This window comes from Equus quagga, chromosome 22 (assembly GCF_021613505.1).
Source record: "Equus quagga isolate Etosha38 chromosome 22, UCLA_HA_Equagga_1.0, whole genome shotgun sequence".
NCBI lineage: Eukaryota > Metazoa > Chordata > Mammalia > Perissodactyla > Equidae > Equus > Equus quagga.
Genome location: NC_060288.1, coordinates 13,718,645 through 13,734,910, shown reverse-complemented (window position 1 = coordinate 13,734,910; position 16,266 = coordinate 13,718,645). Strand labels below are relative to the sequence as shown.

Genomic DNA, 16,266 nt, shown 5'->3' with positions numbered 1-16,266 from the left:
TTCTCAAACTTTCAAACTTTACACCAGAGTCACCTGGAGGCCTTGTTAAAACAGATTGCTAGGCCACACTCCCCAGATTTCTCATTCACTTGGTCTGGAATAGAGTCTGAGAATTTGCAATTTTTTTTTTTTAAGATTGGCACCTGAGCTGACAACTGTTGCCAATCTTTTTTTTTTTTTTTCAGCTTTTTCTCCCCAAATCCCCCCAGTACACAGTTGTATATTTTTTAGTTGTGGGTCTTTCTAGTTGTGCTATGTGGGGCACCGCCTCAACGTGGTCTGACAAATGGTGCCATGTCCGTGCCCAGGATCCGAACCAGGGAAACCCTGGGCCTCCGAAGCAGAGTGCGTGAACTTAACCACTCAGCCACGGGACGGGTCCCATGAGAATCTGCATTTTAACAAGTCTCAGGTAGTGCTGATACCGATGCTCATCTTGAGAGCATGGTTCTTGACCCTAGACCAGTTAAATCGTAGGAATAGGGGTAGGACTTTGTGTTTTTTTGAACTGTTCTGGAGATTCTCACATGCAGGCAGGGTTGAGAATCGTTGCTCAGGTTAAGACTCCCAAGTCTAGTGAGATTAAGAACATGTAGTATTGGTACAGCCTTTTAGTATTTAGGAAGTATTTTGACAGTTGTTACTCATTTACTCCTTATCAGCCTGTAAGGTAGTTATTATTTCTGAGGAAAACTGGCTTGAGATTTGTGAAATTATAGAGTTATAGGAGCTCTGGGCTTTGAGTCTGAAATGAACAAAAAGGGCAATTGCTAAAAGTTCTTAAGACAGTGGTCTACATATATTTTTAGAGAGTTTTTACATATATATATGCAAAACATATATATGTATGTTACTAAATTTGCTTTACTAAAACATTCTACTAATTTGTATTGCTACCATGCCCTTGACAGCACTAGTCATTTTCATACTTTCTTTTTTGAAATATAAGATATGCACAGAAGCGTGCACAAATCATAGTGTATAATGAGGTGAATTTTCACGAAGTGAATGTACCTGGTTACCTAGCACCCAGATCCAGAATCAGGTCATTACCAGGGATCCGGAAGCCCCTGTCTTGTGTCCTTTGAGTCACCACCCCTCTACCACCCAGAGATTAATTTTTCTGTTTTTGAACTTAGTATAAATGGTGTTATGTAGTATATGCTATTTTCTGTGAGATTCATCCATCTTGTATAGTTGTAGATTGTTCATTTTCATTGTTATATAGAATTCCATTGTGTGCATATACCACTTCTTATCCATTCTACGGTTGATGAACCTTTGGGTAGTTTCCATATGTTGGCTGTTATGAATAGTGCCCCTGTGAGCATTTGTGTACATGTGTCCAAATATAATTTAAAACATATTTCTTAGCTTTTTGATTTAAAAAAACCAGTATTCACGTTTTAATGTGCTTTTCTTTGATTATATCTGGAATAACTGATTTTATTTATTTATTTATTTATTTTGGTGAGGAAGATTGTCCCTGAGCTAACATCTTGCCAATCCTCCTCGATTTTGTATGTGGAATGCCACCACAGCATGGCTTGATGAGTGGTAGTAGATCCGTGCCTGGGGATCTGAACCAGTGAACCCTGGGTTGCCAAAGCAGAGCACACAAACTTAACCACTATGTCACTGGGCTGGCCCCTTCTCTTTGTGATTTTTATGGCAGAAAGTTAGTTGATGCTATGTTGTTGTCTCTTTCCGCATCTTTATTACATCTCTCTGTTTGAACCATTCTGACTTAACTGCTTATTCTTTAGGTCTTATTAGGGAGGCTTTCCTATCTCAGGCTTGCTGTGTACTCTTTGTAATCCATACATTGTAATTGTTTGTTAGAATGTTTATTGTTCGGTGTTCCTTGAGACAGCAGTAGGTTTTTACTGAGTTAATTCATGATACGTAGATACACACAAACTACTGCATTCCTTTTTCATCCGGCTGAAGTCTTCTCCCCAGAGTACTTTCAGCTGGGATGTTTTTGTGTTCAGCTTTGAGATTTTACATATCTGAGATTACTTTAATTTTGGTCTTACATGTAAATACAAAGTTAGCTAGATATGGAATTAAGCATCCAAATGGTTTTCCTTAAAGTTGAGGTTGACTTTAGTCTGAAATCAGCTGATTCCTGTTATTTTTAGATGATCTGTGTTTTCTTCTGAAGGATTTAGAATTTTCATAGCCTTTGATACTGCTAGACTTCACTCTAATGTGTGTGTCCATTCTGTTTGGCACTTCGTGAACTCTTATTACCTGAAATTTTACACTTTCCTTTAGTTAGGAAAAGTCCTGTCATTATTTCTATGTCTGTTTCCTCTCTTCCTATCTTCTGTTTCTACTATCTCTTCTCATTCTCTCCTTCTGTGTACCCGTTTCAGATGCTTTTTGGAAGAGTTCTTCAACCTGATTTTCTCAGGAATTTATTATTTCTTTCTGTTTCTATGCAATCAATTCATTGTTGCAAAATCACTCCTTTTATATTTTTCATGACAATATTTCCAGTTTTACTTGGTAGATTTTTGTTCTCATGTCATGTTTTCCATGTTCTGCATTTTTTCTGTAGCACCATTTAATTTGCCAATTTTAAATGTCTGTTTTTGGTCTATTAATTCTGCTTTCATTTTGTTCTTTCATGATGCTTGCACTCCTCAGGCATCTCATTATTTTCCGCTGTGAGCTTATATTCCCTTGGAACTAACAGCTGTTTGGGCCAATACTGTGTTTGTGTGGGAGGATGGGTTTTGATGGGGGTTGGATTTAGGGGAGGTAAAAGCCTGTGTTCTAGGTTTTGGTCCTCTGAGTGGTTTGAGGCAAATAGGGACGTGTCTGAGGGTAGAGAGGCTCCAGTTGGTGATTTTGGGTCAGCTACACCCTAGTTGCTCAGGGTTTCTCTGGCCCGTCTCTTTTCTAAGTGCTGTCCCCTTCGTCGTAGTTACCTAACTGGGAGTTCCCTGGTACTTTGCTTCCAACCCCAGGCAAGTTCCTATGTTTTATCGTGCTGTTGCCCCTCTTTGTGGTGGAGCTGTGCTGGAGATGCTGCGTTCATATTCTGCAGTAGCGTGGGGGACAGTGTGACAATGTTGAGGAGTGAAAAGGACACAATTAGGACACTTTCTTCTGGGCTCTCCACTGTCCAGGATACCTGATCTTCTGCTCCCCAGCTAATGTTTCTTCTTAGAGCGGCACTCAGCCATTTGTTTTTCTTCCCCAAGGAGGAATGATTACTTGCAGTGTTTTGTTCAGTTCTTTTTAGCTGGAATCTGGGATTCGTCTCTTACCCTTTTGCTTCTGGTGATTTCCTGATGCGTTTGGGGAAGGCACACCTTCTTGACTGTACTTTAAATTAAATACTTTATTTATTTTTAATAAATAAATAAAATACTTCTTTTATCTAAGTATAAATGTTTTCTTTCCTAAATCAGGTTCTATAAAATGGAAAAGTTAATTGATCAGACTCTGCCTTTGACAAATGGAAACCATTTGCAACTTCATTGACTCTGTAGGATCCATTTTGTAGTTTGTTTTCTAAACTGTTATTTTAGAAACAACAGGGAATATACTCCCTGTTGCTTAACCGTGACTTCTGATCTAATGAAGTCTAAAATAGTTCTTTATTTAAAAGCTAATATAGTTAGAATTGAAATTAGAAGAGGATGCAATAATGACCTTGAATATTAAGTAGAAAATGTTTCTTTGTCGTAGAACATTTATCCTAAAGTAAGCAGGAATCTATTACTGGTCATCTATCGTTCTGTGTATATTGGACTGCATAAATTTAACCCAGTATATAGACAACCCTTGACATTTTTAAAGAATGTGTCACAAGACTTTCCTCAACCTCCAGATTAGGGAACACTGCTGTCGCTTGTAATTTTCTCCATAAGATGCAGTAAAACTGAAAACTTTAAAAGACTATAGAAGGTAGCTGTATTCAAGAAAGTTAGTAGAATTAGAAAATCATGTTGAGATGGACCTGCTCTGCCAGGTACCCCTCTCTAATTTTGAGGTTGTCTCCTGCATATCAGCCAAGATAACAAGTGTGATTCAGATTTTTCATTCAGCAAAATTACAATTACTGTGATTAATGGGCCTTTAGAGATGCTCACAGATATCTGGAATCCCCAGTGTTAAAATGGTGAGTGATGAGTCTGTTTGCCGGGGAAGAAAAGTTACTTAAAAACCTTATAGCTAAAAAAAGAACCCAAAACCTTACAGCTGTTGCATGAATGTATCATAGCTGAGTTTTGTTTCATTGAAAGTAATTTTACTGTCACTGTTAAGAGTTTTTGTTTTGTTTTTTATTTGGATGGAAGTGGATTGATAAGAGAGTAAGTAGGTCATTCTAATATTTTGGATTCTAGTTTTTCCTAATGTTTTTAGAGAGAAGAATGAACAAGTTACATCTGTGACCAAGTGCCTTTTTATCTTTCCCAGTTTACCTTCTGCAATTTCCTTTATGTTTGGAAAATAGATATATATGTAAGAGTTCATGAGTTATTTTCCTAGACAATCCCAAACTTACTTTACTGTTACTTTGAGTATCTTTTGGATGTAATCTTTTTACTTAAGGAAAAAAAATGAGAAGTGAATTAATATGGGAGATGTAACATAAATTTTCTCATTGGGTATATCAGTGTAGGTCAATGGAGTTAGCGGTTCAAATAATGTACAGTGCTTGTGGCTTTGCTGACAGTCCAGTTAGGGCGAAAAATGTCTTTAAGCTGTGACTTTGCTACTATAAATAAAAATATTACTTTAAAATACTCCAAACACCTTAGGTTTTTCTCCTTTCATTAAATTTTAGAAGTCATAGTTGTTAGTTACAGGATTTTATATTGGCCGAGGTTGTTCCTTTGAAGCTATAATTTTAGGCAGTTTAAAATGCTGAACATAAGTGAAACAGTCTTCTGTCTCTAAACTCAGACCTGGTGAATAGATACAAATGACCTTACATTTGATATTGAAACTCTAATGTTAGAATAGGGAAAATTGTTAAGTATATTGGAGTTAGGTTATGTGTTATGAACTTAGGTTTTCCTCACAGTGCCAGCACAATGCTTTCCACATAGTATATCTTAAAATTTCTTTGAATATGTGAAATAATGTAATTATTTCTCACACACTACTTAGGGGAAAGAATGTGCTGAAATTTACAAAATAGGTTATATTTAGTTTAGTAGCTGGAAAAGACGAGTTCATCAGGGTCAACTTTTTGTGTTACTTGCTTGGTCTGACCCTTCCCAAATGGCACCTCTATAAATCGAGTTGCTTAAGCTGGAAACCTGGGGGCCAGTCATTCTGGCTTTAAAACCTATCCCAGTTTTCTCTTTTTTTGACCCATCTACACTGCTGCTATCTTATTCCAAGCCACCATCAATTCTTGCCTAGACTATGGCAAAATTTTTCTTAATCTATCTCTCTGATTTTGCTCTTGACTTTCTCCAATCTATTTTTTACATAACCTACTGATAATCCTTCTTAGACTTCAATGGAATCAAGTAATTTTCCTTATAAACAGCTTCCCACGTTTACAATAAAATCCAAACTTCTTGTGCGTGACTTACAAACCTGGGGCAGATACTGTTGGCTATCCACCCAAAATTCCCCTTAATCTTCACTAACAGATCTTGGATTTTGTTCAAGGCAGCAGTGTGCCCAGCTATCAAAACTTGATTTTCCAGACTTTTTGGGTAGCTGACACATTTTTGGCTAATGAGATATAGGTGAAGTATCTGGAGAGGCTTCCTTAATAATAAAAAGGCTATAAGGGGCTGGCCCGGTGGTGCAGTGGTTAAGTTCGCACATTCCGCTTCTGCGGCCTAGGGGTCACCAGTTCGGATCCCGGGTGCGGACATGGCACCGCTTGGCACGCCATGCTGTGATAGGCATCCCATATATAAAGTAGAGGGAGATGGGCGTGAATGTTAGCGCAGGGCCAGTCTTCCTCAGCAGAAAGAGGAGGATTGGCAGCAGTTAGCTCAGGGCTAATTTTCCTCAAAAATAAAATAAAATAAAATAAGATAAGATAAAAATAAATAAAATAGTAAAATAAAATAAAATTAAAAATGTAAACTTACTATCTCGGCTTTAAAAATATAATAATAATAAAAAGGCTAAGAGAAAGCTTTTTTCTCCCTTTGCTCTCTCTCCTTTCTTGTGTGGGAACCAGAACATCAGGCTTAGAAGTGTAGCACTGTTTTGTGACCATGAGGTGACAAGCAAGTAGAAGACAGCTTACACATTCTAAGGATTCCAACTGCAAAGGTTTTTAAAGAGCTCTTAATACCATTGTTCAACTGCTATATGAGCCTGAATTGGCTATGACTAGACAAGTTGTGTGAGACCTGTGGATCTCTGCATTTTCTTTAAGCCTTCAATAGTTAAGTAGTCTGTTAAATTGCAGCTGAATGTGTCTCTGGTATAAAGGCCTTCCATGATCTAGTCCTTGCCTATTTTTCTGACCTCTTCTTACCATTCCTACTGCTGACTGTGCTCTAGCCACATTAGTTAGCAAACAAATCTTGGCTGACAAACACCTGCTCAAATCCAGACTCCTTGCTTATGACTCAAAGGCTCCGTGTGACCTGGTTTTACTGACCTCTCCTAATGTACCAGTGTCCTCTCCATTCCAAAAGCAACAAAAACCTTACAACATCCAATAATCCTTGACAAGTATGTGTAGGATATTAATGGAGAAAAACACAAAATAGAAGAATATAAGAGACCTGAATTGAAGGAGAAATATATCATATACGTGGATTAGAAGACTCAATATTGTAAATTTGTCAGCTTTCCAGAATTAATTCTAATCTCTGAGCTTTTTAAAGCAATTTCTAGCAAGTTTCTTCATGAAACTTGAAGATATTCATATTCAACATCAAAAAGCAATAGTAGCCAAGATAATTTTTTTAAGTGGAATAAAGTGGGTCGACACTGCCCTACAGGATATCTAGACGTATTTTGAAATTAAACTATTAAACAGACAAACTGACCAAAGAGAAAAGATATGGAAACAATAAAATTAGCTTGCTGGTAGATTAAAGATCTAAATATGAAAAGCAAAATTATAAAAGTAATCTAGAAGAAATTGTAGGAACAGTATAGGAATAGAAAAGATATCTTAAAGATCATGTAGGAAGCACAAACCATGTAGGGAAAGGTTGATAAATTTTACTATGTTAAAGTTTAGAACTTGTATGAAATCAAATACACTGTAAACAGAGTTTAAAGACAAGCCATAAATGGAGAGAATATGTTTATAATGCATGTGATCAACACAAGATTGGTGTTCAGAATATATAAAGAACTCCTATAAAACAATAGGAAAAAGACAAACAGAAAATTGGGCCAAGACAATGAAGTGATAGCTGACAGATGCAACTTGAATGTTTAGTAAACATATGAACAGATGTTTGTGTCAATTTGCATGGATTCAGCTGTAGGTGTTCCAAAACTCAGCTAAAAGAAGCTTAAAGCCTAAGGACGTTTATTTCCTGCTTGTCAAGTCTAGGGGTAGGAAGTTCAAGAGGTGGTTTAGTACTCTATGAGCACAGGAGGGGGTCTATGCCAGTATTTTCATAATTCTCTTGACCTTCCTATCATGGTATCAGCGGCTCCAAATGTTACAACCTTATATGAGAATTTTCTAAAAGGAGAGAAGAGAAAGGGGCCTTCTTACTCCACACACCTTCTCTTAGTGGGGAGAAAAATCTTTCCAGAATCTTCTAGGTTTTCTTTCTGTCTTGTTGCCTGTCACTGACAGAGAGAAATGAAATCACCTTTCCGGTTTACAGTAATCAGGATTCACTCCCTGGACTGAGGAAAGGATTACCTTCTCTAAACGTATTACTTTCTGTCCAATTCCTGAGGAAAATTGAGTTTCTCCTTTTTGCTGAGGAAGATTTGCCCTGAGCTGACATCTGTTGCCAGTCTTACTCTTTTGTATGTGAGCCACTGCCACAGCATGGCCACTGACAGATGAGTGGTGTAGGTCCGTGCCCGGGAACAATCTGGGCTGCTAAAGCCAAGAGCACTGAACTTAACCACTAGGCCACTGGGCTGGCGCAAAAGTTTGTGTTTGCCAGCAAGAAGAGGGAATAATTGCCGCAGTTATCAGCCTCTCACTAATATAGGTTGAACCATATGATATTGACCGTATAATATGAATGTATGTAATATGTTGCAATAACACGGAATGTGAATAAATATGTTAATATGAAATATATGGAAATATATAAATATAAATAAATAATATATGTAAGCTCATGTATTTAAAAACACGTATATGAAAAGTATAAAAATATGCATGGGTATGACAAACATTGAGTTTATATAGTAGTATCTCTGGGGAAGAAAGTAGATGAATAGGACTGAAAGAGATTTCAACTGTATTTATATATTTAATTTTCAAAAGAAAATGCAAATATCTGAACCAAAAATGTAAATTAACACATTTTTATTTTTTGCCTCTCTGCTTGTAAAGCTTATGTTATGTTAATGTACACAGGATGGGGAAATGAGTGTTCTCAGGCATTTTGGTTGAAAATGAAAATTGATAGAATGAATCAGAGGACGGTTTGGCAACATACGAAATTTTAAATGTGTATCCTTTGACCTAGTACTTTTCTTTGGAGGAATTTATCTTAAATAAAGGTCTAGAGAGATTTACAAAGATATATGTATAAGGAAATTTATTTTAACTTTTTTTTCAGAATGGCAAAAATCTCCTTTTTATAATGGAAACCACCCAACTAAATACATTGTGATATATCCGTGTAATGGAATGCTAAGTATCCATAAGAAAATGATGTATAAATTTTAAATTTTTACCAGAAAAAATATCTGTGATATTAAGACAGAAAAACAAGGCATCTTTTAAAACACACAGACACATACATTTGCAAAGAAAGAAATCTGGAAGTTTATTCATCAAAATGTTCGTGGTGGTTATCTCTGGATGGTGACATTACAGATGATTTTCCTTCATGAAAACTTGGTGTTTTGTTTATGTATTTTAGAATATATCTGGTACTTTCATAGTCAGAAAAACCTTTAAATCTGTTTTTCTTTTGTAAATTAAAAATATAAAATTAAAAACTGCTTACTTACTATTTTGGTCTAATTACCATGAAGTAAGTAAACGTGTATGTCCATGTAGTCAACAGATATTTTCCTGAGGCCATGCTGAGTATCAGGCGCTATTCTAGGTGCTGGAGAGACATGCAGCTCATAGGACAGTCAGGGTCCCTCTTTCCATGTAACACCTTCAGTAGGGAGAGACAGCAAGGCAAGTAAACAAATACATGAACAAGGCACTTTCAGTGATTAAGTGCAGAAGGAAAGTAAAACTGATATTGAAAAGGAATCTGGAAGAGTATGTGTGCCTGTGTGGGTGACTTTAAATTGAGCTGTCAGTCAGTCTCTCTGAGTTGCTTATCTTGGGCTGTGCGTCGGATGACGGAAGGAGCTAGGCATGTGAAGATCTGGGTCCCACGTCTCAGGCAGAGCACACAGCAAGTGCAAAATCCCCTAGGCTGAAATGAGTTTTCTCAAATTCGGGAACAGAAAGTGGAAGACAGGATGAGGAAAACTCAGAGAGAAAGGAGAAGCGAGAAAGGAGAGGCAGGAGGGGCCAGCTCACATAAAGGTTTGTAGGTCATAAGGAGTTTGTAGTAATATTTTATTATATGTGTTATGGGGACATATTGCAGTGTTTTAAGCAGGGAAACTACTAAATCTGATATATGCCCTCAAAAGATCACTCTGCCTACTGCGTTAAGGATGAATCGTAGGGCAGCAGATGTGACAACAGAGAGACCGGTTAGAAGGTTACATGCTGAAGTCTAGACAAGACATTGCGGGACTTGAAACTGTAATCAGAGCTGGTAGCGCTGGGACGTAGACAGATTTAAGATGTGTATTTGGAAATACCGTTCATGAATATCAGACCTGAGGGAAAGAATTCCACAGCAAGAAAACAAGGATAATGGCATCTCTCACAGGGTGTTATCACAAGCAGCCAATACATGCCAAGCGTTTGGCATACTTCTTGACACACATAAGAGCTTACTAAATGTTCGCTACTTACCATTATTACTGTTATTTTTATTGTCAAGAATAGGGCATGTACCTTGAGCAAAAAGCATGTTTCTTTAAAAGTTAAATTATACCTCTTGTATGACTCAGATTGGAAGTCTGTTAGAACATACTGTGTGTTGGTAAAAATCACAGTATATGCACTCTCTTAATTTTTAGTGACCTTTGCTGGATCAGAGAGAGATGGTTCATTGGTTTTCCTTTTGTACTTAAGAGAGTCATAAATATATGTATAAGTACTTGATACTGAGCCATAAATATATGTATAAGTAGTAACATTATTCCTTTAAAAAATTGTGACTTGCTATTTTTTTAAACATGTGCTAGCTTGATGGAATGGGGCACTGAAAATCTTGTCTGCAGTATGTGTCTGTAATGCTCTGACTTGGGGGCTGTTTCCCTAAGAGTCGGTTAGTAATAAGTTGCTTCAAATTCTATGTAGTTCTTTGAACTGACCCTAGTTATTATTTATATTTTTGTTTTCAGACCCAAATAAGCAAATCAATTATAGAGAGAATTATGATTACAAGCTTTGTTTTGGAACAAAGTTCTTATATGACTGTCAGAGAGAATAAATTCTCTTTATGTGTGAATAATAACGCATAGGCATTTAACATTGCTAGTGGTGAATGATGAATTATGGTTTATACTCGGTAGAACAAGTAGAGTCTATATAGACAAGAAAAAACAGGATATTACAGAAAATTCAACAACCTGGAAAGGTATTCTTTAGATAATCAGTCTTTTAGATTAAAAATATATAAAACAAAATATAGAAGAAATATATATATTTGAAATATAGACATATGTAGAGCAGAGACTAAATCACCAGGTAGTAGGATTATGGAATTTTTCTTTTCTTGTTTTCATTTATCTGTTTTCTTAATTATCATATAAAAACACAATTTTTTATAAAGTATATTTATGCACGTACACATAGATGTTTATAAAAGGAGGTATGGGTGAACAGTCAAAATCAGTAAAGACATTTTATGTGGTAGTTACAAAATCTTCTCTTCTAATATGATTTTGAATTATTAAAATATATTGTCAGAGGTTTTGTTATCCACAAAACAAATTAAACTACTATTTAAACTACTGTAATTTAGAAAAGTGTATATAAAGTTTACTTAAAACATGTCTATATGGTTTATACCTTTTTTGGTGATTTTTAAAATTGTGGTAAAATATACAAATTCTAAATGTAAAAATTTTGTTTAAAAATAGAATTTACCATTTTAGCCATTTTCAAGTCTGTAATTCAATAGCATTAAGTACATTTGCAATGCTCTATAGCATCCTTTTAATATAGGATGGTGTTGTATTATATGCAAAACCATCATTTGTTTTACAGAGCCTTTATTGTTGGACATCTAAATTACTTCTGTGATTTTCTATAAATAATACTATCATAAACATCTTTGGTGCAAAATCTTTGTTCATATATGAATACTTTTTTAATGATAAAGTTTGAAATGTGATGTTCAGTCAGACAGTATATTTGTTTAAGCCTATTGATGGTAACACTATGTTTTTTCCTAAAATGTAGTACCAGTTTACACTCTCATTCTCAGTGTGTGAGCGCAATTCCATTTCACCACGTTTTCACTGATATCCAGCATTTTTGTTTCATTTTATTTTTTATTTTGTTTTATGTTTAAGATCTAAAAGTTTTAGTAAAAAGTAAATATACTCTTTGCTATTTTGCTTCACAGTTATAATGAATATTTTAAAAAATGCCTGTTGATAAATTAAAAAGTATGTCATTTTACCTTTGTTTATTGATGAAGAAAGAATATTACTTCTCAGACTTTGTTAATTCATTGCTTAGGGAAATGTGATTTTGCCCTCAGGCTTTGCTCAGATCAACTTGAAGAAGGAAAGTTGTGAAATCATCTTGGGTAGAGAAAGCGCCTATGGCCCAGTAAAGAATAGGGTTGTGATAGGGGAAGAAGGACATTGAAGTTAGAGAAGGGAGCAGAACCTAACGTCCATAAGGTTCTGCAGATAATTAAAAACAAACAAACAGCAAGATGGCGATAGTTACGTTAGCACTTACCCTGTACTTTTAGTGTTCCAGTTACTAATACAAAATTGACCTCTTTGTACCTCGAATTTTCTGCTTAATTTGAAGGACATTTTCTATGGAAACCTAATTCTGACTTTGTAATGTGTGTCTGTGGGAACATGTCTTTTCCTTTGGAGACTTCTTAGCGCCTACTTGCCTGGAATGAATGGATTTCTGTAGATAGTGTGGAGGACATATGGTGAAATAAATCATTCCCCCCCACCATTTTCCACATAGTTCTCATTTATTTAGTTTATATATGCATAAAATAGAGGAAGATAGGACTCTCCTTACTTTTTAGCTTTATTTCACATACCGTTTTCTAACAACATTACACTGGAAGTAATGGCATGGAGGTACTGAAACCTGGTGAATAAGACCTAATACAGTTTAAAGTAGGAAGAAAGAATCATTAATAAAAATATTAGCTGATAAGGATAAAAATGCTAATATTTGCAGTTCCTTTTTGTTTTTTTTTAAACCCATTGCAATGTAGCTTGTAATTTCATCACTGTACTACAGTTACTTAAAAATTGTCAGTGGCTGTTTTTTCCCTTCTTCATTGATCTCACTAAATCTTCATCATGCCGGACTTTGTATAGCGCCCTTTGACTTCCATAATGTTGTACTTTCCTGGTATTTCTTACCTTTCTCAGTGTTTACCAAGTCCTTGTACTGCTTTCTGGCTCTTTTCTCCTCCTTTTTCTGTCTGAAAATTGTGATATTTCTCACCAGTGTTCTGGTTCTATATTTCCAAAGGCCTGTATTCCCGCTTGCTTGTCATATCGTTTCCTCAAACTCAATAAATCTCAAGCTTGAATTGTTTCACTTAACTACACGTTTCATTTAGTTTGGCCACCAGTCCCAACAGTAGATATTTTGGCACTATCTTTAGTTCTTCCTTTTCAAATATCTTTTTTTTTTTAAAGATTGGCACCTGAGCTAACAACTGTTGCCAATCTTCTTCTTTTTTTCCTGCTTTTTCTCCCCAAATCCCCCAAGTACACAGCTGTACATCCTAGTTGTGGGTCCTTCTAGTTGTGGCATATGGGATGCCACCTCAATGTAGCCGAATGAACGGTGCCATGTCCTCGTCCAGGATCCAAAGCAGCGAAACCCTGGGCCGCCGCAGCGGAGCATGTGAACTTAACCACTCGGCCACAGGGCCAGCCCCTCAAATTTCTTGTAACCAAACCATCACCGCATATTTCTGAAATCTGTATATTCCTCTCCAACTTCCCTCGTGTAATGTTGAGTGTTGTGATTTGTTTTGATTTGGTTGTCAGCAAATTATTTGATTATTTGAATAATCTTTCTCTCTTGAAATGTAGAGATGGATTTTGTGCATACAGTTTTGTCTTGTGAAGCATGAAAGGAAAGTGAATGCCTTGGACTAGAGTCTTGTCTGATTCATTTTGTATTTCTAGCACAGTTGCCCGGCACATAATAAGTGTTGAAGAAATGTTTTTTGAATGAACTGCCCAAAGACTAAAGGAAGGGGTGTCTTAGTTCTAAGTTACGTGAGATAAGAGAATCCATTTGAATGGCAGCCAATTTTTTTTTTTTTTGCCTTTTTTGCTATAGAATACAGTACTTGAATTGTTCATTTTTGTTGATATTGTTAAAGGAATTCTAATGATTCTTTTTACAAAATTGATTGAATGTATAAGATATTTTCGTTCTTTCGTTTTTTAGGTTTTGGAAGGAAGGATGTTGTAGAACACTTACTACAGATGGGTGCTAATGTTCATGCTCGTGACGATGGCGGTCTCATCCCACTTCATAATGCCTGTTCTTTTGGCCATGCTGAAGTTGTGAGTCTGTTACTGTGCCAAGGAGCCGATCCGAATGCCAGGGATAACTGGAACTATACCCCTCTGCATGAAGCTGCTATTAAAGGGAAAATCGATGTATGTATTGGTAAGTATTATTTGATATCTACATTGTAAGATCAACCTGACAGGGATAAAATGTTAAACAAAGGTTCACTATTCTCTCTTGTCTTATATTGCAGTGGAGATAGCGTTCTCTCAGAATAAATAAAGAAGGCTTTATTACTTCTTATTCTTAGAAGCAGTTCTTTTCCATCAAAAGGAACGTAGAAAGATGGTAATCTAAAGTGTGTTAAGAACAAGACTCACAAAATTAACTCTCCAAATGCAAGTCAAATGCCGCCTGGTATGGAACTAAATTTTGATGGATTGCCGTTATCAAATTTAGTTAATTTACAGTCTCTTTAAAAGACCGCAAATTTTCCATCCTGGCCTAAATGAGAGCCATTATAAAGTACAGGGTTTTACTGAATTGGATGACATATTTGGATGCTTTAGGTCGATTCAAGAAAAGTCATCTAATTCTAAGGCAAAGCCTTTTTCTTTCTGTTGCTAGAATTGGAGACTGATACTTTTGTGAGGACTGGGGCGCTTTGAGTAAGTGGCTCAAAGCTTAATTTCAAAATGTGCCATAGTCTAGAGGAAAAGCAATTTCGAACAAAATTGAACTGTTCAACCATTTTAAGTATTTAGATTGTATGAAATTTATTCAATCAGCATTTCTTTCTCTTTTATATATCTCTGTATTTTTTAGATTTTGCTTTATTGTACAAAATCTTTCATTTTGAAATCTAACACAAGCTTCTAGAGGACAAGCCTAATTTTTTTGAGTGTTACTCAAGATAGTGGATGTTTGTGGCAGGTTGATTTACATAATTATTGTCTTCCTGGATGACATCCATTTCAGTTTAAACAGTTATCTTTGTGATAAAACTCAAATATATGTCATTTTTAAAGATGTAGTGGTGGTGCCGTTAAGATGTTCTGTCTCTTCATAGCTATCTATTCTAGCCTCCAAGATATTTTTCAGTTTTCCTCAAATTATTGCAAGGCCTGACATATAACTTCTTTATCACCTTGTCTATCATTATCTTTCGTCACTTCAGCATCCATTGACATGACCCTTTGGGTATCCTGTCCTTTTTGATCTTTGAGATCTTCCATTTTCGGTTGATTCTCCCATTTCCTCCTAAGTCTTTACTAAAACATCCTGCACTAAGTTATTACATAAAACTACCCTAAAAAACTTTAACTTATATTCTCTGACCACCAAACCTCTTAAGTTATTTGTAATAAATACTATGTGCTGAATATTATTGACCTTGATATGTATTCTTACCAAATCTTCTAGACTTTCAGCTTCCCCACCTTTATCCCTTCTTGCTTCACCTTGTTGTCACATCCATTGGAGTTTTCTGTTATTAGTCTTAGAATTTTATACAGCTTTCACCTTCTTGAAATATTATCCTTTCTAGGCTTCAGTGTTCTGTTTTCATACCTGTATCTCTCTGAATTTTTTATTCCATCGGTGCTTTTAATATCTTATTGAAATTAATATTCCTCTCCTCCTCCTCCTAATCCAGCTTCCAAATGTACATACTGAAAATGCTGCTTTTATCTAAGTTCTCTTGAAATAAAGGACTGGATGTAGGACTTGAAGTTTTAAGGAATAAGTCCCTGCGGTTCCCCAGTCCTGCAGTACTCGGTAGCCTTTGGCACATATTGGTTTCCTTGTTTTTAAGTTCTTGTGCCTTATAAAAGTTGAGGGAAGGAGAAGGACACCTTTGAAACTATAATCAAAATATAATTGAGGATACAGCTGCTATTAAAGTATGTAACATAGTTATAATGGGAAACAAGATTGGTTGTAGACCCTTCTGTACCTTAATTAGCTTTCAGGAGCTATTAGGAGATTTATTCTCAGATATACTGAAACCTCTGGTAGCTTATGTATCATCTTTCTGAATTTGAGTGTAGTTATGGAATTCTGTTCTATTAGGCAAATTTCCACTGTGGGACAACTGGGTGAAAGAATTGGAAGGCTTATTATTATGTTTTTCTTTTTGCTTGAATCTGATAGTTGTGAGAGATTACTGTACAAACTTAATTTTTAAAATATTTTTGCCTAGATGATGAAATGCTGGCCTCCTTGTTTTTGGATTAATCACATCTCTATATGTGAAACAGAATAGTGAATACATTTGATATTTATAAAGGTAGAGCCAAGCCACAGTGCCACTCCCATAAGGGAGGCAGCAGGGCAGGCGG

General features: G+C 35.9%; 1 protein-coding gene across 3 annotated transcripts in view; it reads left to right on the top strand.

Moving 5' to 3' along the window:
* The window catches only part of TNKS (tankyrase), a 199,136-nt gene that overhangs the window by 18,081 nt on the left and 164,789 nt on the right, over positions 1–16,266 (top strand). For all 3 annotated transcript variants that reach the window (XR_006886615.1, XM_046648390.1, XM_046648391.1), the window contains exon 2: positions 13,862–14,086. Coding sequence is in view for 2 of the 3 variants with exons in the window: in XM_046648390.1 (XP_046504346.1) it covers positions 13,862–14,086 (225 nt within the window). In the remaining variant the exon portion in view is untranslated. The remainder of the gene's footprint in view (positions 1–13,861; positions 14,087–16,266) is intronic.